This window comes from Aplysia californica, unplaced genomic scaffold (assembly GCF_000002075.1).
Source record: "Aplysia californica isolate F4 #8 unplaced genomic scaffold, AplCal3.0 scaffold00217, whole genome shotgun sequence".
In the NCBI taxonomy this organism is placed as follows: Eukaryota; Metazoa; Mollusca; class Gastropoda; order Aplysiida; family Aplysiidae; genus Aplysia; species Aplysia californica.
In genome coordinates this window covers 603,068-625,916 of record NW_004797487.1, presented here as the reverse complement: position 1 = coordinate 625,916, position 22,849 = coordinate 603,068, and the positions used below count along the sequence as shown (strand labels likewise).

Sequence of the window (22,849 nt, the reverse complement as noted above, 5' to 3'; positions counted from 1 at the left end):
AAATTTGATAAAAATTCACAAACCTGGGGAAAAAATGAAAGTTTCTTCACTTTGACGAGAGCCTGATTCCATCACGCTGCCTCACATATCGTAAAATAGATAGGATAAGGTAAAAAAGATATGGTAAGATAGATAAAAAGGATAAGGGAAGAAAGATAACATAAAAAGATAAGATGACATTAAACAGATCAGATGAGTTCAGATAGATACGGTAAATCAAGATAAGAAAATGTAAGAAAGATAAGATAATAATAATGGTAAAATAGATATGATAAAGTAAAAAAAGAAAAGATATGGTAACAAAAATAAGATACTGTAAAAAAAGATAAGCTACGGTAAGATGAGATAAGGTAGATGAGATTATGTAAAAAATATGGTTAGATAGATAAGATATGATAAGATGGATGAGATGAGGTAGATGAGATTATGTAAAAAAGATGGTTAGATAGATAAGATAAGATAGATGAGATGAGGTAGATGAGATTATGTAAAAAAGATGGTTAGATAGATAAGATAGATGAGATGAGGTTAAATAAGGTTAAGTGAGGTGAGCTAAGGTAACACTTAATTGTCCCAGAGGAAAACTTTGTGTGGTGTTACAGGAATGGCAAAAACACATTGATACAATGAGTTTAAATTATATTTCTTTTATCAAAGAGAATCAATATGAAGAAAAAAATAAAAGATGAAAATAACAAAACAGGTCACATCAGATGCATCTCTAAACACAAGCAAGGATTTATCACAGATTTTTTAAAGTCAAACAGATATATTAATTGTATTATGTGCTTGGATACAAAATCAACAGCAATGTATTTTGACAGCAGCCTTATCGCAGATGGCGCGAAACTTCTTTAGTACCTTGCTCTCCCACGGATAGAGTTTTTCTTCAAAAATCACCATCAGCACAGTTCGGTCATGTCAGCACTAAAGCGAACATGAAAAACCCAACATGACCACAAGCCAAGGAAAATGTAGACAAGAAGAAAAACTGTATCAGGGTAAAGACTTGGCAGTGACGTCACTGCCTGGAAGGTTCTGTCACTGGCATCAAAGATCACTCGTCACCATGGCAATGTTGACAAACATCCAACAGGACAACCCGCCCCATTAGTTGGGACACAGACATGCAACAAGAACACATGAGTTGGAGTTTGACTTTAGAAAAAAAAACACTTTTAAAACAAAAGTGGTTAAGCATCAGATATCAAACCCCCCCTCTACATATATACACACACACCAAACCAAAGTGAACAATCAATTAACCCCTTCGTTGCCTTACAACGTACCTGGTACGTCATGAAAATGTGTAATCTTTAGAACTGTGCCCTACCATGTACGTCACGGAAGTCGGCAAAATTTGCCGCTTCTGGTTGCCTGCATGATGTTACATGTATGACACGTTAATAACCTTGTTCTAATTCTTCTGTACCAAGTTTTTGCCACCAGCGCAGCATAGATTCATATTTGGGAATGAAAGCCGGGCATATCTTTACTCAATTTGCCAGTATTTCTTAACTGCTAGGCTTGCAAGTGATCGATAAACATTAATCTAGGCTTGCCGGCGGCCACATGCTCTTGTAAAACGTAAACATCGAAATTACTTTAAAAAGGAAAATAAATTCATTTTTATACTTAGATTAGCAGGTTATTCAAAATTTTGAAACAGAGGGGAGGAAATGGGAAATAAGAAAAATAACACAATCGAAGACCCGGTGTCCGAAATGTGTCACGAGTATGCTAGATCTAGACCGCGCATCCATCAACACTGAAACAATAGGCTACTGTCCTGTGTAACGAGATCAGCTGAAAATCGGTGCTGACAGTAGGAACCTATACCTCCTGCAACAAGGGTTAACACAATAAACAGCTGCGTCTACGGGAGACAAAGTGAGATGAACACATAGAAACTTACCCTGCGGAAGTGGGTCGCCGTTTGCACTTTTCTCACAGGCTGCATGAGCGCATCCCGCACCACAACGCTGATATCTGCTCCCGAGTACCTGCGGGTCCAAGTTTACATCGGTCAACATTTTTAAAGAAAATGGAATGTACAGTGTACACTTCAGTTCACGGTCAAGTGAGAATCTTCACACTGGTCCCGTCTTTCGAGGGTCCAGGATTGTTTTCAAACTCCAACCTGAGACACCAAAGTGATAACGCCAGATTACACAACAACTAGACCTGCATGTGAGCCTCAACCAGATTGTCTGAAAATTTTGGGCACCCCCCCTCCCCATAAGAGCTTTTGTGGGTGTCATAAAAGGAAGGACTTCCAAGTAACAAGCCGCCACCACAACAAACACAATAAAGAAGAGACCTAACCCTAACCCTCCCCCTTGGCCTACCCCAAAAAAGAACCTGCAACGGCCCTCATGTAAAAAGGCCAGCACAGGTCAAAAAAAAAAAAAGGGGGGGGGGGGGGGGGGGCCTACACTCCTAAACAAACAACAAGGAGCACAATATGGCCTACATTACTGTAATAGAGTTTGATACAATGATACAATAATACAATAGAATCCGAATATGAATCCTCCATATATAGATCTAGTAATCTAAATAAATCTAGATCTAAATCTAGAACGTCAGCAGTCGGCACAAAAACGAAAGTGCCGACAAGGCAGACGGGAGAAAAAGGGGTCGCTGGCAGTCAGCCAGACCTCGACTCGTACTTCACACATTGACTGATACAGGTGAGCCCAGCGATAGCATTGGCCAGCTTGCTGGTCGGGTTTCACATGATTCTCGGCAAACATGTAGGTCTAAACAACAAACAAAGTTACATTAAATGCATACATGCCAACATTGCCTGGGCCAAAATCTGTAGTTGACGCAATTTTTTTCCAAAAATCTGTAGTTGACCTAAAAAATCTGTAGTAGGCTATATTACCACTTGTCGCATACTTAATTTGGGACCCGTATCAGTATTTTGACCCACATCACATATACATGAAGGTGTTTGCGACTTCAAATATAGAATTTTGTAGAAAATGATAAAGAAAAAAGAAAAAAGAAAAAAGACAAATATGAAAACTACCAGAGGCATTTACCCTATAGTAGTTGGTGCCGTTCCTGTCCTATTTCATAAGTGCACGCACACACACAAATGAAACTAACCCCCACCCCAAAAAACCCCAACAAAAAACAAAAACAGAAACAAAAAAGAAAAGATGAAGAAAAGGTGGGCCTTGGATGACTTAGGCCTAGCCTTGGCCCTTTGCCTTTGCAGAGTTAACAAAGTAAGAGTACGACGGATCCCGAGTCCACACAAGGCCTGCACCAACGTGCGTTTTGCAGAGTCTTAGATCTAGTAGTAATCAAAATTTAGAATCCTAAAATTTGCTTCCAACTTCAGTTTTTGTCCTCTGGTATTACCTTCAACCCACCCCCCCCTCCCCCGAGTGTATCTTTAAAGGAGTCCTATACTTCGCAGCGCTCAGACTTTGAATAAACTGTGGTGACCCCTACAATTGCCGGTGCTCACAATGTGATGGAACGCGGTTCATTGACCGTTCACAATGGCGAGCCCGACAAGACACTTGTATAACTATAACTTTCTTTTCTTTTCTTTTTCGTTCACAAGTGACAGCACAGGACAAATATTGATTTATTTTCAAGGCGACACAGCGTTTGCCATGCACAGCCTGCATGTTGTTACAATTTATGTTGCGTTATCAAACTACTACCAGCAAATTTCTGGGTGGTAGCGAAAGTGAAAGTATATCTTCATTATCCCGATCAAACGTCGGTATCACACATACACTTCCGCTTGCCACCATAGCCACCTGTCTGCATGAAGAAACATACTCTCGGGGAAGCCGAATGAATATCACAATCGCGACTGGCAAAAATTAACTTAAGGACGTTATCGGATTTGTTTTTCAAATATTCGGTAACTTTCTCAAATTCCTGGGTAATTCCCGGGGCCTGGCAGTCACCCTGCTGAATCACGAAGTCTGTGGCTTATCTCTCGAAATCGGTGGATCGGTAGTTTGACTAAAAACTCGGTGATCTACCGATTTTTCTGTAGGGTAGGCAGGTATGTAAATGGGACTGGTTTGGTTGCAGTGTGTGTGATAAGGCTCTCAAATTCCTGTCTGGTAGCAGGGACAGTTGGCAAGCCTGGGGAATCTAAGTTTAAAGAAAATTTATCCTTCTGACTATCCCATTCCTCGGATCACACGTAGGTCAGCTCCCTCGCCCACATCAACAGTTCAGCTCAAGAATTCGGAAAGTCACTAACATCAAGCTTTGACAGAAGATCAAAAAATAAAACTCAGCATTATTTGTTCTTCTCCTGGTGAAATTAAAATAGATCTTGTGCTGTCTCTGTTACTTCTGGTCAGATCTAAACAAAGCAAAACATCTAACAAGAAGGTGAAGGTCTTGTCATGTAACTGAAAAAGTTGAACACTCTTGAAATAAACTACCGACATGCTCTCTTTCTCTTTCTCCTTTGTAAAGCAGGTAGAAGAGAAGAGTTCCACCTACCCGTCTGTCCTCATCCCAAGCTCCCTGATGTCGGCCTCCGTCAGACTGTGCGGTGTGCTCCCGAGGTGAAGTTTGAACATCTCAGACCGCGCCGGCGCTTCAGGCAAGGGGATGTAGATTCTCTTCTCAAACCTGCAGGGGAGAAAACCACGGGACCACATCAAACCATGTCCACTTCTGATACACACCACAGTCACTTTGTCATGATGTTGACAAAATGAGATTCAAGTTCATAACTGCCAACTTTTTAAATGATCTAAGCCAAGCCATGTTGTGAACTGTGGTGAAAGCAACAAACTTGTGTTTCGTGCGCTCATATGACCTTATGCAGTTGTGAGCGCTGTAAAACTCTTACTAAACCAAAAAATACAAAAACTTAACTTTTCAAAACAAAAAAGACAAAACCAAACCAGACTACCCAAGCAGCAAGTAAAGATACTGAATAATAGCAAAGAAACACCCCTCCATACCCTTCATCCACACACTTTTCTGTATTATATTCAATGAATTCAAGCTATTCAAAGCAGACCTGCAGCTAAATATCTCTACAACTGATTTATGTGCTTAGTTCTCATTATTTCAGAAATTGGTCATGAAAATTCTTATTTTTCCCCTAGCATTGGCAAATCCACAAGAAGCAATACGAGAAAATAGAATACACAAATGGACTTTGGAACTAAGACCCCCAAACACATATCATGTTTTTTATGTATTGGTTGGCAACTATAGGAGATCAGCTTCACTCATGGGTCTCAGTAGCAGGCAATTAACCAGAACTAAGAGGAACTCCGCTTTTCCTACAATTTCAAATATATTCACTTACAAAAATTAAACGACATTGACTTTCACAATGCCACTTCACCTGCAGAGCCAGATTTTAAACTTTCAAGCATCATTACTATCTGAACCATTGTGTAAATTCTGAGCAGTAGCGAGAGTGAAAGGAGATTTAGATTTTCGAAGCAAGACAGCAGAATTCTAATCCCACACATTCAACGCCTCCCGTACATCTTTGTAGTCTGAAGCAAAAGGCTTGCCATGATTTATATTCTTTGTTCGGTCATTTCTTCCCTTGAAAAGACAAATTTCCACCCACTAGCGCTGAAGTGAAAGAGTAAGAAAATGACAACATCAGTAAATACAGCATTGGTAACACTAAAATACTACATTAGTAACTACACCGTTGTTAACTACACTGTCGGATCAACAAGAGACAGCTCTGCCGTAAGCTGTCAAAACACCTTTTTTTTTTTCATTTTGGCATCAAATTTTTTGATTTGCCAAATCTAAAGTCTGATCCTTTAACTTACTTGAGTGAGAAAATCAACGTGAAACTGACTAGTTTTGAAAAATAAATTAGGATTTAAATGTTGGGAGAATGTTATTTTTAAATTGTTGCGCTACCAAAAAAACTCTTTTTTCCGAAACTGCTGTGAATGAAAAAAGGCGTTTTGTCACCTTATGGCAGAGCTGTGGTATACCTCCACTTCTGTTGGAGCCATCTTTGTGGCAAAACATCCACCGTCCTCAATTTTTCTCCAATTTTTCTTTTTAGGTTACTCTCTAGCAACACCCCCAATCTTCAGCACTTACATGACCTATTTGTGTTGCAAGTGAGGAAAAACTCTTACTAAAACTAACAGATGCAGAAAAAGAAGGGTGTAACAAAGATGAAAAGAAGTTTGTAACAAATATTTTTTTAAAGAGGAAAAGAAGGGTGTAACTAGGGTGAAGAAACCAGAAGGAAAGAAGGACATAGCAAAGATGAAAAAAAAGAAGAAAATAAGGGAGTGGCAAAGATGAACAAAAAGAGGAAAAGAACGCTTAACAAAGATGGAACAAAGAGGAAAAGAGGGACATAACAAAGATGAAGAAAAAAGAGGAAAAGAAGGGCGTAGAGAACGAACCTTCTCCTGATGGCAGAATCGAGAGACCAGGGGATGTTCGTGGCTCCCAGCACCAGGATCCCGTCATTGTCGTTGCCCACGCCCTGCATCTGCACCAGGAATTCTGTCTTGATACGCCGGGCCGACTCCGACTCGTTCTCGCTCCGAGACCCACACAGGGCGTCCACCTCGTCGATGAAGATTATGCTGGGTTTGTTTTCTCGCGCGAGAGAGAAGAGAGACTTCACCAATCTGATTGGATACAAGAACAGAAGAAAAAAAAGTTCACAATATAGAAAGGTCAACAGGGTCAGATCATTTTAGCCAGGAATGTGAGAACTGCAGGCTGAACTAGCAGATGAAAAACAGCTTAATGAGTCGCAACTTTTCAAAAAGGGCAAACAGCTGAGATGGCGGGGGCAAAATGGTTAAAGGGAAAAACTGGAACAAAATATGCAGATGTAATACGTAATTATGTACCGTCTTGAACATTTCAGATCCACTACAAATACAGGAAATCAACAATCAATCTAAGGACAAAAATAATGTGAGTGTGAAGCAAAATGTAAATTGAAAATTGAGTACTTATAAAAGTCAAATCAAGACCAGATCAAGTCATTGCATAACAAATTAGACTCAAATCCAACATCCCAGAGACACAGAATTTGTCACGTGAAAGTACTGTAAGGAATAGCTCCACTCACTTCTCACTCTCTCCCAGCCACTTGGAGACCAAATCAGACGAGGACACGGAGAAAAATTTGGAGTTGTTAGCCTCGGTGGCCACAGCTTTCGCCAGGTAGGACTTGCCAGTTCCGGGGGGCTGCCAGAGAAGATAGTCAAGGCATTACATATAAAACGCCTCCAGATCTTAGAGACGCGGATAGACAAAATGTGGGGCACGGGGGCTAAGGGTGGACAACAAACAAAGAGGACTGCTAACATCGAGGCATGGATGGGCATAAGTAAGGCAGAGTGCATGACTGCAGCTAGTGACTGTAAAAATTTGCAGGTCATTGCGCGTCAATCTCTGAGCAAGAGATGACACCTCCAGATGTCCAGATAGAACAATACTGTTTTCATTATGGCAAAATATTTGGTCATATCACACCTTCTGTAAAAGCGAGATTGTTCAAATTAAAGAAAAGTACACCGGTACTAAAACCAGCCATTTATACAGCTCTGAAAAAAAACCAACACAAAAAACTGGTCAATAAGTAGGACCACCATCAATGCCCTCCGTGGGCACTTGACGGGTGCTCTGCTCCTTCTTTCTTATCAAACATCTATCGTCCTAATCTTTCCTCCTCCTTTTCTGTGTTTACTACTCTCTAGTAACACCTCTAATCTTCAACAATTATATAACCTGATTGTGTTGCAAGTGCCATAAAGCATTTACTAAAATATAACACTATGTGTGAGAAAGAAGAGAAAATAAAATAAGATGCAAAAAGCAATAGAAAACTAAATCAAAACATAAAAAATTCAAAACTGCATTATTGTATCAAAATGTACAACACAATCTTCTTGGGTCCTCCCAAGGCAAGAAATCTTAGAATACAGGGTCAGAGCCAGTTTTGGTCAGAAACAGTGAGAGCCACTGTAAAATACAACAACAGTGAATCAACCCCTTTTAATACTGTTTCCCTCCTTCCTAGAAAATGCATGTATAAAAACACCCTTAGGCTCATTTCAAGAGACCAAGATTCATGCTTAGTTCACCTTATGTTTCATCAACAGAAAATAAGACACAGACTTCAAGACTTCCACAGAGGATTAACTCCCATGCCTAAGTGACAGTGCAGATTTTATTTTGGCTGCTCAGGGCAATCCGTAAAATTAGTTCAGGCGGAAAGGAGGTAAAGAGTGAAATAAAACATGAGACAAACGTGTTGTGGTGTTGAGCACACTGAACATCAAATATGTATTTCTTGGTGTCTCTCACTGCTACATTTTCCAAAACATTTTCAGTCACAAACAACTCACCCCAAACAATAGAATTCCTTTCCATGGTTTCCTTTTTCCTGTGAAATTAAAGGCAGTAAATTTCACATCATGTCCAAAATAATATCACAAAAATATATACACATCTACACTAACAACAATAATGATGACAACAACATACTTTTGATGTCAATGAAACAGGTTCTGCTTATGCAAAAGTTAGTGAAGTGAAACTCTATTTCAATCATTGGGAAGTTTATAGAGCGTTAACTTCTTAGTACTGTACAATTCTTTTTTCAAAGAAAAATAATAATTATGACTACAAAGTCCGTAGGTTAAAAAACCACAGAACTGCTACAAAGTGTGAAAATGTTACAGAAAACATGCAGTGTTAACTTTCAAACCATTACATTACCCAGTGCATCAAACCCAACTATAACTCTATAAAAACAAGTAATCTTGGCTTGTGCCACAACAGCAACAGAAAGTAACCCACAAACTGCCCCCCCCCCCCCCCCCCCCCCCAAAGGATTTCTTGTAACTTTGGGCATCGATTCACAACCATTTGTCAAATAAATTTAAGTAGCTGTAAAAAGTCTACTTTTTAAGATCACTGATGTATGCCCGGCAGAGAGGCAGGGTAGATTGTATGTTACAGAAAAGGGTAGAGTACAGGTGAGAGAGCAGGTTGAGGTGTAGGGTAGAGCATAGGGTAAGGCACTGTGTTGGCTCAGAACTATTTTGTCCAAAGTGTTCTAGAGTAAAGAGTGCACTTTGGACACAATAGTTTTGAGGCGACAACTGATCAAAGATGTATCTGTGTAGAGACAATGAAGTCTGGGAGTGTTTTGGAGCAGTTACCAGTGAAGAGGTGAGGGAATTTCACAGGAAGGATCACAGCCTCTTTGAGCGACTCCTTTGCCCCATCCAGACCAGCCACGTCTGACCACTTGACATTCGGACATTCCATCACAATAGCTCCTGAGATTTCAAAAACAAGAAATAAACGCTGATTCAAACATTTCAAATAAACAAACAAAAGAAGAATACACATCTTACTCATAGAATTGCATTCTACAATGCAGCCTCATGAGCCATGTGCAATGTTTCTATTTCGATAACTGCCAACTTTTCAAAGCCAAAAAAAAACAAAACTCTACTCAAGATGATGAGGATAGGCCAAGCACCCCCCCCCCCTCCTCCTTATTAATCAATTCACACACAACTTTTTGCATTCAATAAAATCAGGTCATTCAAGTAAACCTTCAGTAAAAGATCTCTCCAACTGACTGCATGGAAAGGAGGAGGAGGCAGAGAAAGACAAAAAAGACTAGCAAGTACGCTGCAAGGAACACAAACCTGTCAACTGGGTTTCAAACTTCTTCTTATCTGTGACTTCTTTATCATCTTCATCGTCACTTGACTTGTCACTGAGAACAAAACGAGATAACAATAATAATAACAATAATAAAAAAGATAATTTAATTACATTAAAAACATCTAAATGAAAGGCTGGATGAACAAGATGTTTTTAATATATTTTGCCACCCCCCCCCCCCCCCCCCCCCCCCCACCAACATACAAAATAGTGTGTACTTTCATTTCTATACAATTCAAGCACACATTTCACTTCACCAATGTCAAACCAATCTAAAAGCTTAATAAATTGCATCATGCAACTAAAAATTAGTATAATTTTTTTTTCCTAAGCAATACAATTGTTCAAATAATTCATAAGGTACTAACAGCCTAATAACTTCTTCACTCACATCCCAAAAAAACTTTTTTTTTAGATTCCTTTAGCATAAAGGTTTAAATTGCACAAAAACCATACTTTTCCACCATATAAACATATGGTTAGCACAGCCCTACACTCACTCAGGCAAAATATTCCTTAATTTAAAAAGAAAATCTGAGCCAAAACTTTCCAAGAACCGGGGGTCGATTCTAGATACGCCACACACCTTCCTTGGCTACGATGGATGATCACAAAGCAAGTGTTCCTAAAATCAAATCTTTTTGACTTCTCCAGAAAACAGATGATCATTATTTCTTCTACACGAACAAAACAAGACCATTAAATGTACAACTTTGTGAGGTGTCTCAGTCCCATCTTAGGATCAGAACAAACACGCAAACAAGCCTGAAAAAAAAAGTATACTCACTCAGCAGCATGCTTTGAGTTTGAGGGTTTTCCACCGTCCGCGACTGGTTTCTTTTTGTCCTTCTTGTTTAGGTAGTTCTTCAACTTTTCTGCTCTATCTAAGTATTGGTTGCACTTTGATCGTATAGATTCCTTAGCTTTGTCGCTGGACGCTTCATCTGGAGCATTGAAAAATGAAAAAAAAAAAAATTTAGATCATTAAAATTGATTTCCGTCATACTCATGTCATCAAAGTGTGACCATTTTGACAATGAAAGTGTTGTCAGGGATGTAAATAGGTTTTGAAAAAAAAGCCGGAAAATATATGGCGCGCTCGCACTGACTGAAACAAGAATACAGTGAGACTAAATTGCTTGCTTCTCTCCCTCTATTACAACAAATAATCTCTAGTATATATATATATATATATATATATATATATATATATATATCACAGCGCACCGGCAGTGGAATTTTAGTTGCCGCGGGGGGTTCCCCGCCGGGCGCCTTATCACGTCGGGGTCACGGGGGTCAGCTCCCTGTCGCCGCTCTGTCTGGGCCGACCTAATTTTTGGTACTTTTCAACGTACAATTTAAGGTGTATCCTTGTATTTTGGTAATTCTCATTTAGTGCATCCAAAGCACGCATTTCTGCTCTTGAGACTAAAAAAAGAACGGACGTTGTAACTTGTCTGGTTATTTCATTAGACGCGCTGGAGTCGGCAATGCAAAATTGTAATTTTTTTTTGACTAGCGTGAATGAAAAAAAATCAATATTAAAAAAAAGGCATCGTCAAAATCTGTCGAACTTTTGGAACATGAACAACATAACATTGGTGCAGATACTCAGAAAAGATGGTATCTGCGCTTATAATAGAAGGCTGTAATTTTACAATTTTATCCATCGGGCACACAATTCGCTATGAAGTAATTCCTCCAAATACAACTTTATGTGTCTAATATAATCGTGAATATTCGCATATTTTCTCGAAAGTTTATAAAAGTTACAATGAAGTTTCTCTATGAAAAGTACAAATCGATTTTAGTGCTAGAATACATCTTCAACGTAGATCTAATACACGAACAGTATCCGTTACACTCCAGAAATTCCTTACTAGATTTTGGAGAGATCTGTCGTGCCTTTTTTAAATTAACAATCCTTTCTTCATAAGTTTGTAACTAAAATAGGACAAATTGGGTACTCTACAAACACTTGTCTAGAGCAAAAACTAAGGCACAGAAACTAACCATTCTAACGCAGAATAAATCTCAAGACATTGAGCTTTTAGTACATCCGCGTAATGGTTTGCTATGTGGGAGGGGGAAGAAGTTATATCGTTTTAAACATAGTCAAAAATGCGAACTTCCTGACCAACAGCGGCAAAGTCGCTTCAGGGCTCATTAACCTCGTGATCCCGAGCCGGGGAGCTCCGGCGGGCTGCTGAGTCACGCGAACTAAAAGTAACAGAATCTGGCGAAAAGTGACGCCGTGACATATATATAATATTTATTGTTTATAGTAGACTTTTGTTAAAAGCTGGGGCCCAAACGGCAAGTTGGGCGGAAAAAATGGAAAAAGTCGGAAGATTTACATCCCTGTGTTGTGCTGAAATATCATGCTAAACAGTGTCGTGTGTCCCATGGCTAGACAATTTTAAACAGTCAATAAGAATTTATACTTACTATCTTTATCTCTGAGGGGGCACTTTAGCGTGTGACTAAAATTTCAGCCCCATCCAAAAAAAACCAACAACAACACAAAAAAACCCAGCAATTCTCTATGTGCTCACAAAACAGACCATATTTTCAAATGAAATTCAGGCCAGAGAACAACACAGCGCTACACTTCAAGCCTGCGGGCTGCTTGTTTCTCTCATGGTATGTCTCGTGTAGGCTTCCAGATAATAGAAGTTGACCTCCGACATAATCCTGTATCACAGTGTTGTATTTCTTGTGAGGACAGTGAGCGACAACCCCAGTTTTATAGTGACTGTCTGTGAGTTTTTATTGTTGTATTCTACTAGTAAAACTACATTTTTTTAGTGCACGCGTTGCCAGACTCACAGCCGCTCACTGTATGACTAATTTTTTCATAGAAATTGTTTAAATACAAAATATAATGTTTTTATTTAATATGCATCTATCAGGTAATTTCAAAATATGATATAATCTCTATGAATGTTGCCCAACGAAAAAATGGAAATGCGTAACATAAAGGCTATTATTATACTATATATATATTATCATTATTATCAGTGGTCAGAATTTACTTTTACGTCCAACAAGTGCAAAAGAATGCAAACACTAAATCGTACATACACAGGAAGTTGAAATATGGGCGGTCATTATTGACAAAGAATAAGAACAGGAACACCGCAAACCCCCTCATCCTTAAACTTGAGTTATTAAGCCCAACCCCAGCCATAAGAACTGGACAATCTTTTTTCTATTATTTTCAATCTCATTACCTCCGTGACCTTGAGTAAAACAGTACAAAACTCTTCCCAATATTAGTTAAAAATACACAGGAATACTTACATTTGATTGCATGAAGAAAGTACTCCACTGAATGCTCGTAACAACGCAAAGCTTCTTCATAATTTTTATTCTTGTCTTCTTCTGTAGCCTTGGTTACCAGCTCAATGGCTTTCTGGAGACAGGACAAACAGAACACAACAATACAAATGCGTTTAAAATCAGATTAATGACAACTTGAGCAAACACAATATATTGCTGTATTCAGCACAGTTTGACATCCTTGAGATAAACCCTCAGTATAGCTCAGTGATCAAAAGTTCCCTGGTCTACAGCACTGACAAACAACCAAGGCATCACTTTTTAGCAGCCAGGGGCTAGGTATGGGCAAAAGGCACCATGCCCCCTCTTATACTTGCAACAACAATGCTGTTTACATTACACAATAACCATAGACTACATTTTTCAGTTTCCGTTTCACCAAAACCCTTCCGATACCCACCCAATGCCCAAAACCCAAAATAATCCTTCGTGACGTCGCTAGCTGTTTTAGAAAACTAATATCTGGTACCTGGCTTAGGACAACTTAACACAATTTGACTTGCAAGGGTCTGCACAAGGGCTGACATAATAAGGTATTCCCGATTTCTATATACAGTAGTCTTCGCCTAAGATCCCGGTGCTCGGGAGCAAGGAAATGCGGGATCTTAGGCGAACCGGGATCTTAACCAATGAACCCAGGGAAGAATCTATGGAGACCCATGTTAAGGCTCACAATCGGTAAAACGGTCTCCCTCCACTCTACAATGAACTGGCGTGACCCCTTGGTGGGTTTATGACGTATGGCGAGCAAACAGTGGTTAACCTTGATGACCTATCACAGTGCATAGTGGCATGAGGCGTGCCATTTTCACTTATTATCCTATCATGAGTCTCAGGATCTACGTTTATCCAGTTGCCCCTCCTCTTTACCTGTCAAAATGTATAGCTTTCCATCTCTGACCGAGTCTCCCCCCCCCCCCCCTCCAAACCGCCTTTGTCATTACACACCATTACGTTGTGAACGCACCAATTAAAATTCAGTCTATCTCGCAAATTCGGGAGTACAGACAACTGCTGCAATGGTCAAGGAATAGTTCACGGTTCGATGTGATCCCGCCTGGACGAACGTGTAGGCCCTACCTACCCAGCGAGTGATGCCTGTTTAGGTGGCGAGCTCAGGTGTGAGTGCGATGCGTGGGGAAAACAAACGCGTCAGTCAGTTCACACCCCGGTGTGATCCCGTCTGGGGCAAACATTGTATCGCTTCATCGAGTTTTACAACGTGTATGTGATCACATTCACGTTAGTGGCTGATCTTTGATGCGACGGACAGTTTATTGATCTCCACTTTTCACTCTTGGTTGATCGGCTGTCCCGCCCGGGTTTTTGTTTAGCAAATTATGATCTGAAATGCGGGATCTTAGCCGAATGTAGACCATCAGAGCGGGATCTTAGGGGTGACTTTTGTATAGTAAAAATTCTGTTTTCCTAAAACAACGGGATCTTAAGCGAACCGGGATCTTAAGCGAACCGGGATCGTAAGCGGTGGGATCTTAGGCGGAGACTACTGTATTTAGTTGGTGCCCGTGACATGTAAGCTCCATACCTTGCTTACAGTGGCCAACCTAACCTCGATATATATATGCAGGCGCTTTGCCCATCGGACAAATGCTCACCTGCGATATCATAATGCACACATAAAACGGCATCTGTGGGGCAACAATCAAATGATCACATGTAGATCATACATGCATGATTTGACTTTGTCAATTTATTCGTACTGGCCCACGCATGTCCAGAGATGAAAAAAAAAGCAAATCAAAGGCCCAGAGCTTGAATAGGAGTGTACATGACCATTGCAGAAGGGTTACTCAGTGCCGACATCCCTTTTCCCATCGCCCCATGCCACTGAACTCTGAACGCAGCTGTATTCATTTTTCCTATCTTTCAACACAACTCTGAACAGAAGGCATTTTACATATTTAAGAATGAAGCCACTAGAGCGGAGCCTCCCACAGGCAGTGGCAGTGTTTCACTTTGGTCAGATTTTTTTTCACCTCACATCACATATTCCAAGCCTGCAGTCAGAGCTGAAACAAGTTCATACAGAATGATATATATATAAACTTTTGTACTAAAATCAAGCAAACATCCCCACTCATTTAAATCTCGTCAAAAGGCAAGCCGTACATATCAAATTTTTCCTCACAACTGTCTCCAATTCAAACACTTCAGCTCTGCATATTACCTGTATTGTGAGTAAGGCATAGAACTTCCTTCAATCTAGTTATGTGTGGGTGCGTGCGCTAAGTGGTGGTGATGGGAGGGGGTGGAGGAGACATATAAACTTTACCCTTTCCCTTTTCTTGAAAATTGAGACCAAATAAAAAATACCAATGATGATTGAAACGTAAGCCCTATCAATAACAATACCATGCACTGTCACTACATTATTTAGTAAATTTTTACTTTCACTCCCGCACACAGACGCACTGCTTCGGGCATTAAACTGCAGTATACAGTCAAACCTGTGTAAGACGGCCACCCATTGTCAAGGAAAAAAGTGGCCGTATAAGACAGGTGGCCATCTTAGGCAGGACTGATCAAGAAGAAGAAAACAAATTATTCCTATCAGAAGTCCCAATCGAAAGTAGCCACACTGTTGTTTTTGTTGTTGTCGGTGGTGGTGGTTTGTATTTTGTCTGTAATTTTTATTTTGTTGCTGATTTCGCAAAAGGGTGACAATAAAACGAAATGTATCAGACAAGGAAGACCGAATGCGAAGTAAAAACAAACTCCTGGGTCGCCACCACTCGGAGAACGAGCGACGTTTCTGTCACAAGTTCATGTTGACGTCCTTTGTTACTTTGTTACAGACTGGGTAAACAGTGACCACTCATCTCGCTTACGATTTGTGTTTAAGTTCTGGGCGGGGCTTATGGGTTATGAGGGATCACACGCTTACCTCACCAGCAGCTGAAAATTGGTAGCTACTGGTCAACAGTAGGAGCGGCCAACGCAACATGATCGGTTGGAGGGACTACCTAACAACAGCGACAGGGGATTGAATTATGATGGCTTGCCCACAACGCCAGGAGCCAAAGCACAATTTATGACAACACGAAATGGAGTCACTAAGGTGACCGTCTTAGACGGGTGTTATTGCTTAGTGTGATAGGGGTTGTGTGTTGAAATAAGGTGGCCGCGGCCGCGTTGGACAGGTGCCCGTTTTACACAGTTAAATTATAGAAAAAACGCAAGGGGGGAAATGGAAAGTGGCCGTTTGTACAGGTGGCCGTCTTATAGAGGTGGCCGTTAGGGCAGGTTCGACTGTAGTTTGCTGCAGATCACACAAAGCCACTACCAAAACCGTCGCAAATCAATTATTTTAAAGAAAATTTCAAACCTTTAACTCCTTCTTCTTCTTGATCGCATAACACTTGAAGTCTGGTATCTGTCATAAATTGGGCCATCCTGCTCAGTTCATCTGTCGGCTCGTATAGCTTCTCTTGTAGCGTCAGTGGGGTTGGCCACGTTTCCTGTGTCAGGGCCCTGTGTGTCTTGCAGTGCTGAAGGATGTGTTCAACAGTTTCGTCCTCCTCTCCACATTGGCATTTTGGTGATTGTACTAGTTAAAACATCTGTAAATATGCTGGCTCAGTCTTGTGTGCTGTGTCCTTAGTAGGTACGCGGTAGATAATCACTTGTTCTTGACAGGACAGCTCAGGGTAACCATCTGGTGTCTGAGGTGCTTTAAATACTGTGTTTATAATAGTTTTTATTTCTGTGTAGTTAACGCTGTTGTCTGGTTGCTCTTTCTGTGCTCCTAGTTTGGCCATCCTGTCTGCCTGCTCATTTCTTAAGACACCAGTGTGAAGGAATCCACTGCAACTTGATCCTCAGACATGGGATGTCCTCGATTACTTTTCGTAGCCTTGGTAGTTTGCCGGCAGTGTTTGCTTGCAGTACCGACATGGCATCTGTTAGGAATACTACTTGGCTTTGTGGGTCTACCACATTCTTGATGATGTTTGCTGCATGTATTAGAGCCTCCGTCTCTGCTCTGTTGTTTGTACAATGTTGCCCTGTTGGGACTGCCTCAGCTTGTTGTTGTCCATTTGGGAATTGTACGTACACTCTGGCTCCTCCTCTTTTCACAGCATCAGTGACAGATCCGTCCATATAGATCCTTATCCATGCTTCTCACGGGTATCTTTGTTCAAACATGGACAGGTTGAGGGACTTCTTGCTCAAGTCGCTGTGGTCATCTTTTGTGGTAAACATAGGAATGGACATGTGAATACTTATGTTTTTGTTGTTCTTTTCCCATGATGGTGCCTCTGGGGTATGGTTCAGCATGTTCACAGTGGCTGGTAGATGGTCTTGTAGGGATCTTGGGATTTTTCTGCTTTCTTTGATGAAGTTGGATCTTTTAAGTCTTCTGGTGTTTGATCTGGCTGTTCTTGTGTGCAGTATATGATCCTCCATAGCTGTGGCCTTGGTGTACTGTATGAGGACCTTGCATTCCCATCTCCTCTGCAGGGCCACTATAGATGTTGTTTGTTCCATCTTTTCTATAGGCGTTGACCTCATTGCTCCAGTGATTATTCGGAGAGCCTAGTTTTTGCACTTTTTCCAGAGTGTATTTTATGAGTCTGTGCTGCAGTCATCCATGCACTGGATCTGTACTCGAGATGGGGCCTGATTGCGCCTAGATAGACCTGTCTAAGTCTTGTGTTTTCTCATTTGCTCCACACTGAGTCCCTGCTAGTTTTCTCATGATGTTAAGTTTCTTCCCGGCTTAAAAAACCTTTAACTGTAAAATATCAAATTATGGGTAAAAACAGGGGGGCATGACCCCAGTGGCGGTAGGTGGACCAAGATTTGGGTGGGGCTTAGGTTTCTTCCACTTCTTTATCACCAAAAAGCAAGTTATAAGAACAAAACTGATGATTTTTCTATACTCACTGAGAGCCACGGCATTTTGAGAACCTTTCAAACGAGAAGAGTCACCTTTGTCTTTCATCTCTTTGTTCTTAGTTAAAGTTAAGCTCTTCTGGATGGTGGGGATGAAGCCGTTTCACCTCCAAATTTCTTTAATTAGTTTTTATCTGAAGAAAAAGTTGCCTCAAAAGTGGTTTGATGTAATTAACAACTGTTAAATCTCAGCGACACAAACACACAGCACTCCAAACACATACCGTCTATGAGGTGGATAGGGTCGTGTTGTTGCGGAAAATAGAACGCGCCTAACAAAGGCCCAATGGGCGCATAGGTATCTGTGTCACTGGGGGAAAGTGTGTCGTAAACTTTCACCCCGTTGTCAGGGCTGGGAGAGCGTGAGCCCTCTGTGCAGCGTAATTTTGTAAAAGTCTTCTCTACCTTTTAACAAGAAGAGTTTCATTAAAGACGGGCGTGGGAACCGGCTTATTCTTTCTAAGCCCTAATGACATTTGATTGGCTGTTAGGTTACTATAGTTGTAAGCGGTGACAATAATGATTGGATAAACGGGCAAGCCGCCAAGCTGATAACTGTGTTCATTGAGTGCGATCATGACGGTTTCAACTGCTTATATAAATTTTGTTAAGAAACTTTCATTAACTAAGGGATAGAGATGGGGCGGGGGTGAGGGGCTCAAGCCCGTAAGCTCTTCACTACCCACCGCCACTGCATGCCCCACTGTAACCCCCCAGATTTGCGTTACCCCAGGGCAGGCAGGCCCCCCTGAAATCCCCCCGATTGGTCCAAAGCATGCAAATTACTACGTGGTTAGGCATAGTGTTATATATATAGCTCGATTATAACTCATTCTCTGCCCATAACTGAATATATCGGCAGCGCGACAGCATATCTTTTGCGCTCATTTCCGAAACAACGGCATAGGCTATACCCAAACTTTGTTTTGTTCGTAAATGCTTGATCCATAATTTTAAGTTTTGATATAAAAACAAATCTCAAAAGTAGAAACTTCCTGCAACGAAATATAGTGTCTTAACTACATTTAAGTGGGTGAAAAGTTTAAATTGTTGGAGTATTTTGTGTGGTGTATTTGTGAAACCAAAACATGAAAGATGGCTACACCAATTTCTTGTTCTTGCTATGTTTCTGGGTCTGGTAGAAATCACCCCGTAGGTCTATAACTCGTAAAACAGACCAGCGAATTTTTCTTTAATGGTAACCTTGAGGACAGAGAAGATTATAATGTCCTAGAATCCTTAGCTTTGGATTCTGATTCGGGTGATGATTGAATCGAGAGTGAGAAGCGTGATAAGAAAGACATAATTCGTAGATCTAAATCTACAGTGACAGCAAGGAGGATAGTTGAAGACAAGGGAGTGAGTGGATATGCTGGGAAATGAAAGGGAAAGAAAGCAAAGAGAAGTGAAAATCAAGAGGAATAATGACATAGATCTTTGTATAAAATCTAAATCTGGACTTGGACACGCAAGTGCAACTCGGGCAAATTCTGATTCATTTCAACTTTTCGTATTGTCACAGTGATGTTACAAAATTGATAATAAAATCTGCTAGAATAGCACAATTTCATACCTTTTTGCATAGACATATATGTAGATCTAGATATTTAAGAGTATTCTGGTGTGAGTGGAAGAATCTTTTTTAAAAGAAAGGGATGGCCATTCTATGCTTGCTTGTTATTCATCATGTACATGATTAGATCTAGATCTAATACGGATTTTGGAGACCACAGTACAGGACAGGTAAAAATCCTTCCCGATTCTCCATTTCTTCTAGATAAGAATCTAGGCTGCGGTCAAGTCTTGGCCCAAGTAAGCGAAGAGAAGAAAAGTCTGAACTTAATTGAGAAGAGAGCCTACAGTACAGTACACATTGTCATTATCATTAGAAACGAATCTAGATACCTCCACCATGTCTCCCCCTCTTTTCACTGGTCTGGTAAACTTCACCCGCGCCTCTATCGCTATCGTCTCTCATTAGTTTAGTCTCATGGTACCTCTTAGGCCTAGCCTAGGCTGGCAATGTGGGTCCACTAAAGTAAAGTTCTTGGGCAGAGCAAACTATAAAATGTTCCTGGTCCACTTTTCTGTTTATTATAATTGATTTGCATGTGGTAGCCCCCTCCCCGACTGTCGAATACTAGATCTATAAATAATAAGTATCCTAATATAACTTTTAAAGTGCTGAATGTGCGGTCCACCAAAAATTAGCGTACTACGACTAATTCAGAAAACCAGGAACCTGCTGGTTCATCCTCCACTTCTCGTCTCCCTCCGCTGCCTCCCCCTCAAAAGAAAAGGAGCAAAAATAAGCCTACGACATGTAGATCTAATCAAGAAAATCAGGAACCAGCTGGTCAATCCTCCACTGCCTCCCCCTAAAAAGAAACAGCGGATGGGATCATTTTTAATACAAATATAATAGTGAGAACCCTGCGCCCGTTCCTGCGGTAAACGTCCTCATCCGATGCCTAGATTGCCTAGATATTCTGGACTTCGATCTCTTCAATGATTCGGATAACAGGTCCGTTAACAATTTTATCTCGTCCCCCCCTTCTCTCTCTCTTACTCTATCTCTCTCTCTCGTGGTATTCTCGCAGCCCTCACTCACTCCGCCTCGTGTCGCCAGGAACAAGTCTCACTCACTCCGCCTCGCGTCGCCGGGAACTAGTTCGCTTAGCGGTCGATTAGGACATGTCTGTATAAGTATAAGTCCATTGTTTGCCTAGTGCGCATTAATACATAGGCCTATATAAAAACATGGTGGGTCCACGAAAGTTCAATCCAGCTCCTGTGATCTTTGTCCTTGCGCGATGAGGGGAAAAAATGAGGAAATGGTTGGCCAATTTCCATCCTTCTTTTGAAACACCCTGTGCGAATATTATAACTTCATTATATACATGGTGGGTCCTCGAAAGTTCAATCCAGCTCCTGTGATCTTTGTCCTTGCGCGATGAGGGGAAAAAATGAGGAAATGGTTGGCCGATTTCCATCCTTCTTTTGAAACACCCTGTGCAAATATAATTTCATAGTATTCGAACACCCTGTGCGAATATAATTTCATAGTATTCGCACAGGGTGTCCGAATAACTACAGCCGATAAAAATACTTCCGTCTCTGTCTCGAAGACAGACCAACCAAGTTGAGGAATCTTGAACCTTGTCTCTGCTCTCTCCTCTGTCTTACTTAGATCTAGACTAGAATCTAGTAACTTAACTTTAATTCCACGAAAAACACAGCCTCTTATCGATAAAAGAAAACGGGATTAGTTTAAAATTACCTGTAAAGCGCCTTGGTTTGACATCGGGAAGCCCTACTTGGAGCTTTACGCTTGAAGACCTTACTCCACAGTCCTACTCACCATCCGATGATTACGATGAATCAAAACAATGGCGAAATACAACTTCCGGTTGTTGAAAGTCACGTGACCCTAATATTATGATTCCAACTAAAACTCCTCTTTGCTTTAGATCAGATTGACTCATTAAGTGTGGTTAGGAGTTTGATATCATTGATACTGAAAACTCACAAAAATTGAATGGTCAGACAAATGTGGTTCTGATACACACACACGGCACTCCCAAAATATCATAAACAAATTGCGCAAGGCCGCTACCGGAAGTTTACTTGATGCCTAGTGCCTGCTGCCTGCTTATAAAAATGTATGATCAGTAGCCTAAAATAGAATCTATGCACAAAACAATTTAATCGTTTCGTGTTTTGTGAGTTTGATTTAAATAAAAATATGTGTGTATAGCCGAGTACCCTGAAGCCAGGGATCACCTTTACATCAAGAGCAACTAAAGATTAACAAATTTGATGATTCTTATAACATAAGTAAAACTACCCACTACCAGTTTATCACTCAATGGTCCTATTTTCCATATATTTTCTCCCCATCCGTCTTTTTTTTCTAGCACCAGTTATTTAATCTCTAATAAGAAGAGTAATTGAGCAGTGTACAATAATTGCCATAAAGTTTAGGCCTACATGTCTAAAGAAAGAGGGGACGCTATGACTTGCTAAGACAAAACACTAACAAAAAGACTAAGAAAAACGGACTGCTTTTTTTCAGTAGGAAAGGATGTTCCTTTATCAGGGGAGAATAATTATTATACACGTCATCTGGAAGTACCCAGCAAATGACTTGATCGCCTCCCTTGGACCAAAATCCGTTCACGAGCGTTCCAAGCATGACGTGCCCTCAATGTGCATGACGCATGGTCACATGTGGACATGTCAAATGATCGCGCAAAAGTATGCGATATCTACACGACATGTAATAGAATGATTCTTAGGGCGGATCAAACTGTCATCTTTCAAACAGCAAGTTCGTTTAGTTTTATTAGGAGTGTAACGGCACTTGCAACACAATTCAGAGCGGGGGGAAAAGAAAGAAAAGCAAAGTGGGCCCAGATCTGTGCATAGCCTACTTGGAGCAAAATGTGACTTTGGTTAATTAAGTTCAAGAGTTTTGAGGTGTTTCTGGATAGTAATAGAAAGAAAAGAAGGAAGGGAGATATTGACAAAAGATTTATTTATTTATTTGTTTATTTATTAAACCTTATTCATTGTAGAAACGAAAGGAGAATAGGCCAGACCACAGCACCCACCAACCACCTACGAACGGCTGGTTCAATTGGAAACTTGTTATCGGACACAAATACCTTCGTAAAGAGTTGTAATTTCGAGGGAGATTAATATTACTCCATATAGGAGAAATATTTGGCTTTCACCTATCATGTAGGCCTAGGCCTGTATATATTTGGTCTGGACTCTTATACTGGGTCCGTTTCGAGTCATTATGATAGGTATATACATGTATATATATATAAAGTATAAAGGAAGTGACTATTGATTGCTGTTATTATGAGTTTATTGTTGGCTATGA

General features: G+C 40.6%; 1 protein-coding gene across 1 annotated transcript in view; it reads right to left on the bottom strand.

Moving 5' to 3' along the window:
• LOC101859860 (vacuolar protein sorting-associated protein 4B) overlaps positions 1 to 21,614 on the bottom strand; it is a 33,087-nt gene extending 11,473 nt beyond the window's left edge. Inside the window, exons 1-10 of the mRNA XM_005099556.3 lie at positions 21,239 to 21,614; positions 13,003 to 13,114; positions 10,487 to 10,643; positions 9,681 to 9,751; positions 9,183 to 9,302; positions 8,364 to 8,401; positions 7,082 to 7,200; positions 6,399 to 6,629; positions 4,492 to 4,623; positions 1,916 to 2,003 (exon numbers count right to left, since the gene is read on the bottom strand). Of these exons, the coding sequence (XP_005099613.1) occupies positions 1,916 to 2,003; positions 4,492 to 4,623; positions 6,399 to 6,629; positions 7,082 to 7,200; positions 8,364 to 8,401; positions 9,183 to 9,302; positions 9,681 to 9,751; positions 10,487 to 10,643; positions 13,003 to 13,114; positions 21,239 to 21,262 (1,092 nt within the window). The 5' untranslated portion in view covers positions 21,263 to 21,614. The remainder of the gene's footprint in view (positions 1 to 1,915; positions 2,004 to 4,491; positions 4,624 to 6,398; positions 6,630 to 7,081; positions 7,201 to 8,363; positions 8,402 to 9,182; positions 9,303 to 9,680; positions 9,752 to 10,486; positions 10,644 to 13,002; positions 13,115 to 21,238) is intronic.
• Positions 21,615 to 22,849: the final 1,235 nt, after the last annotated feature.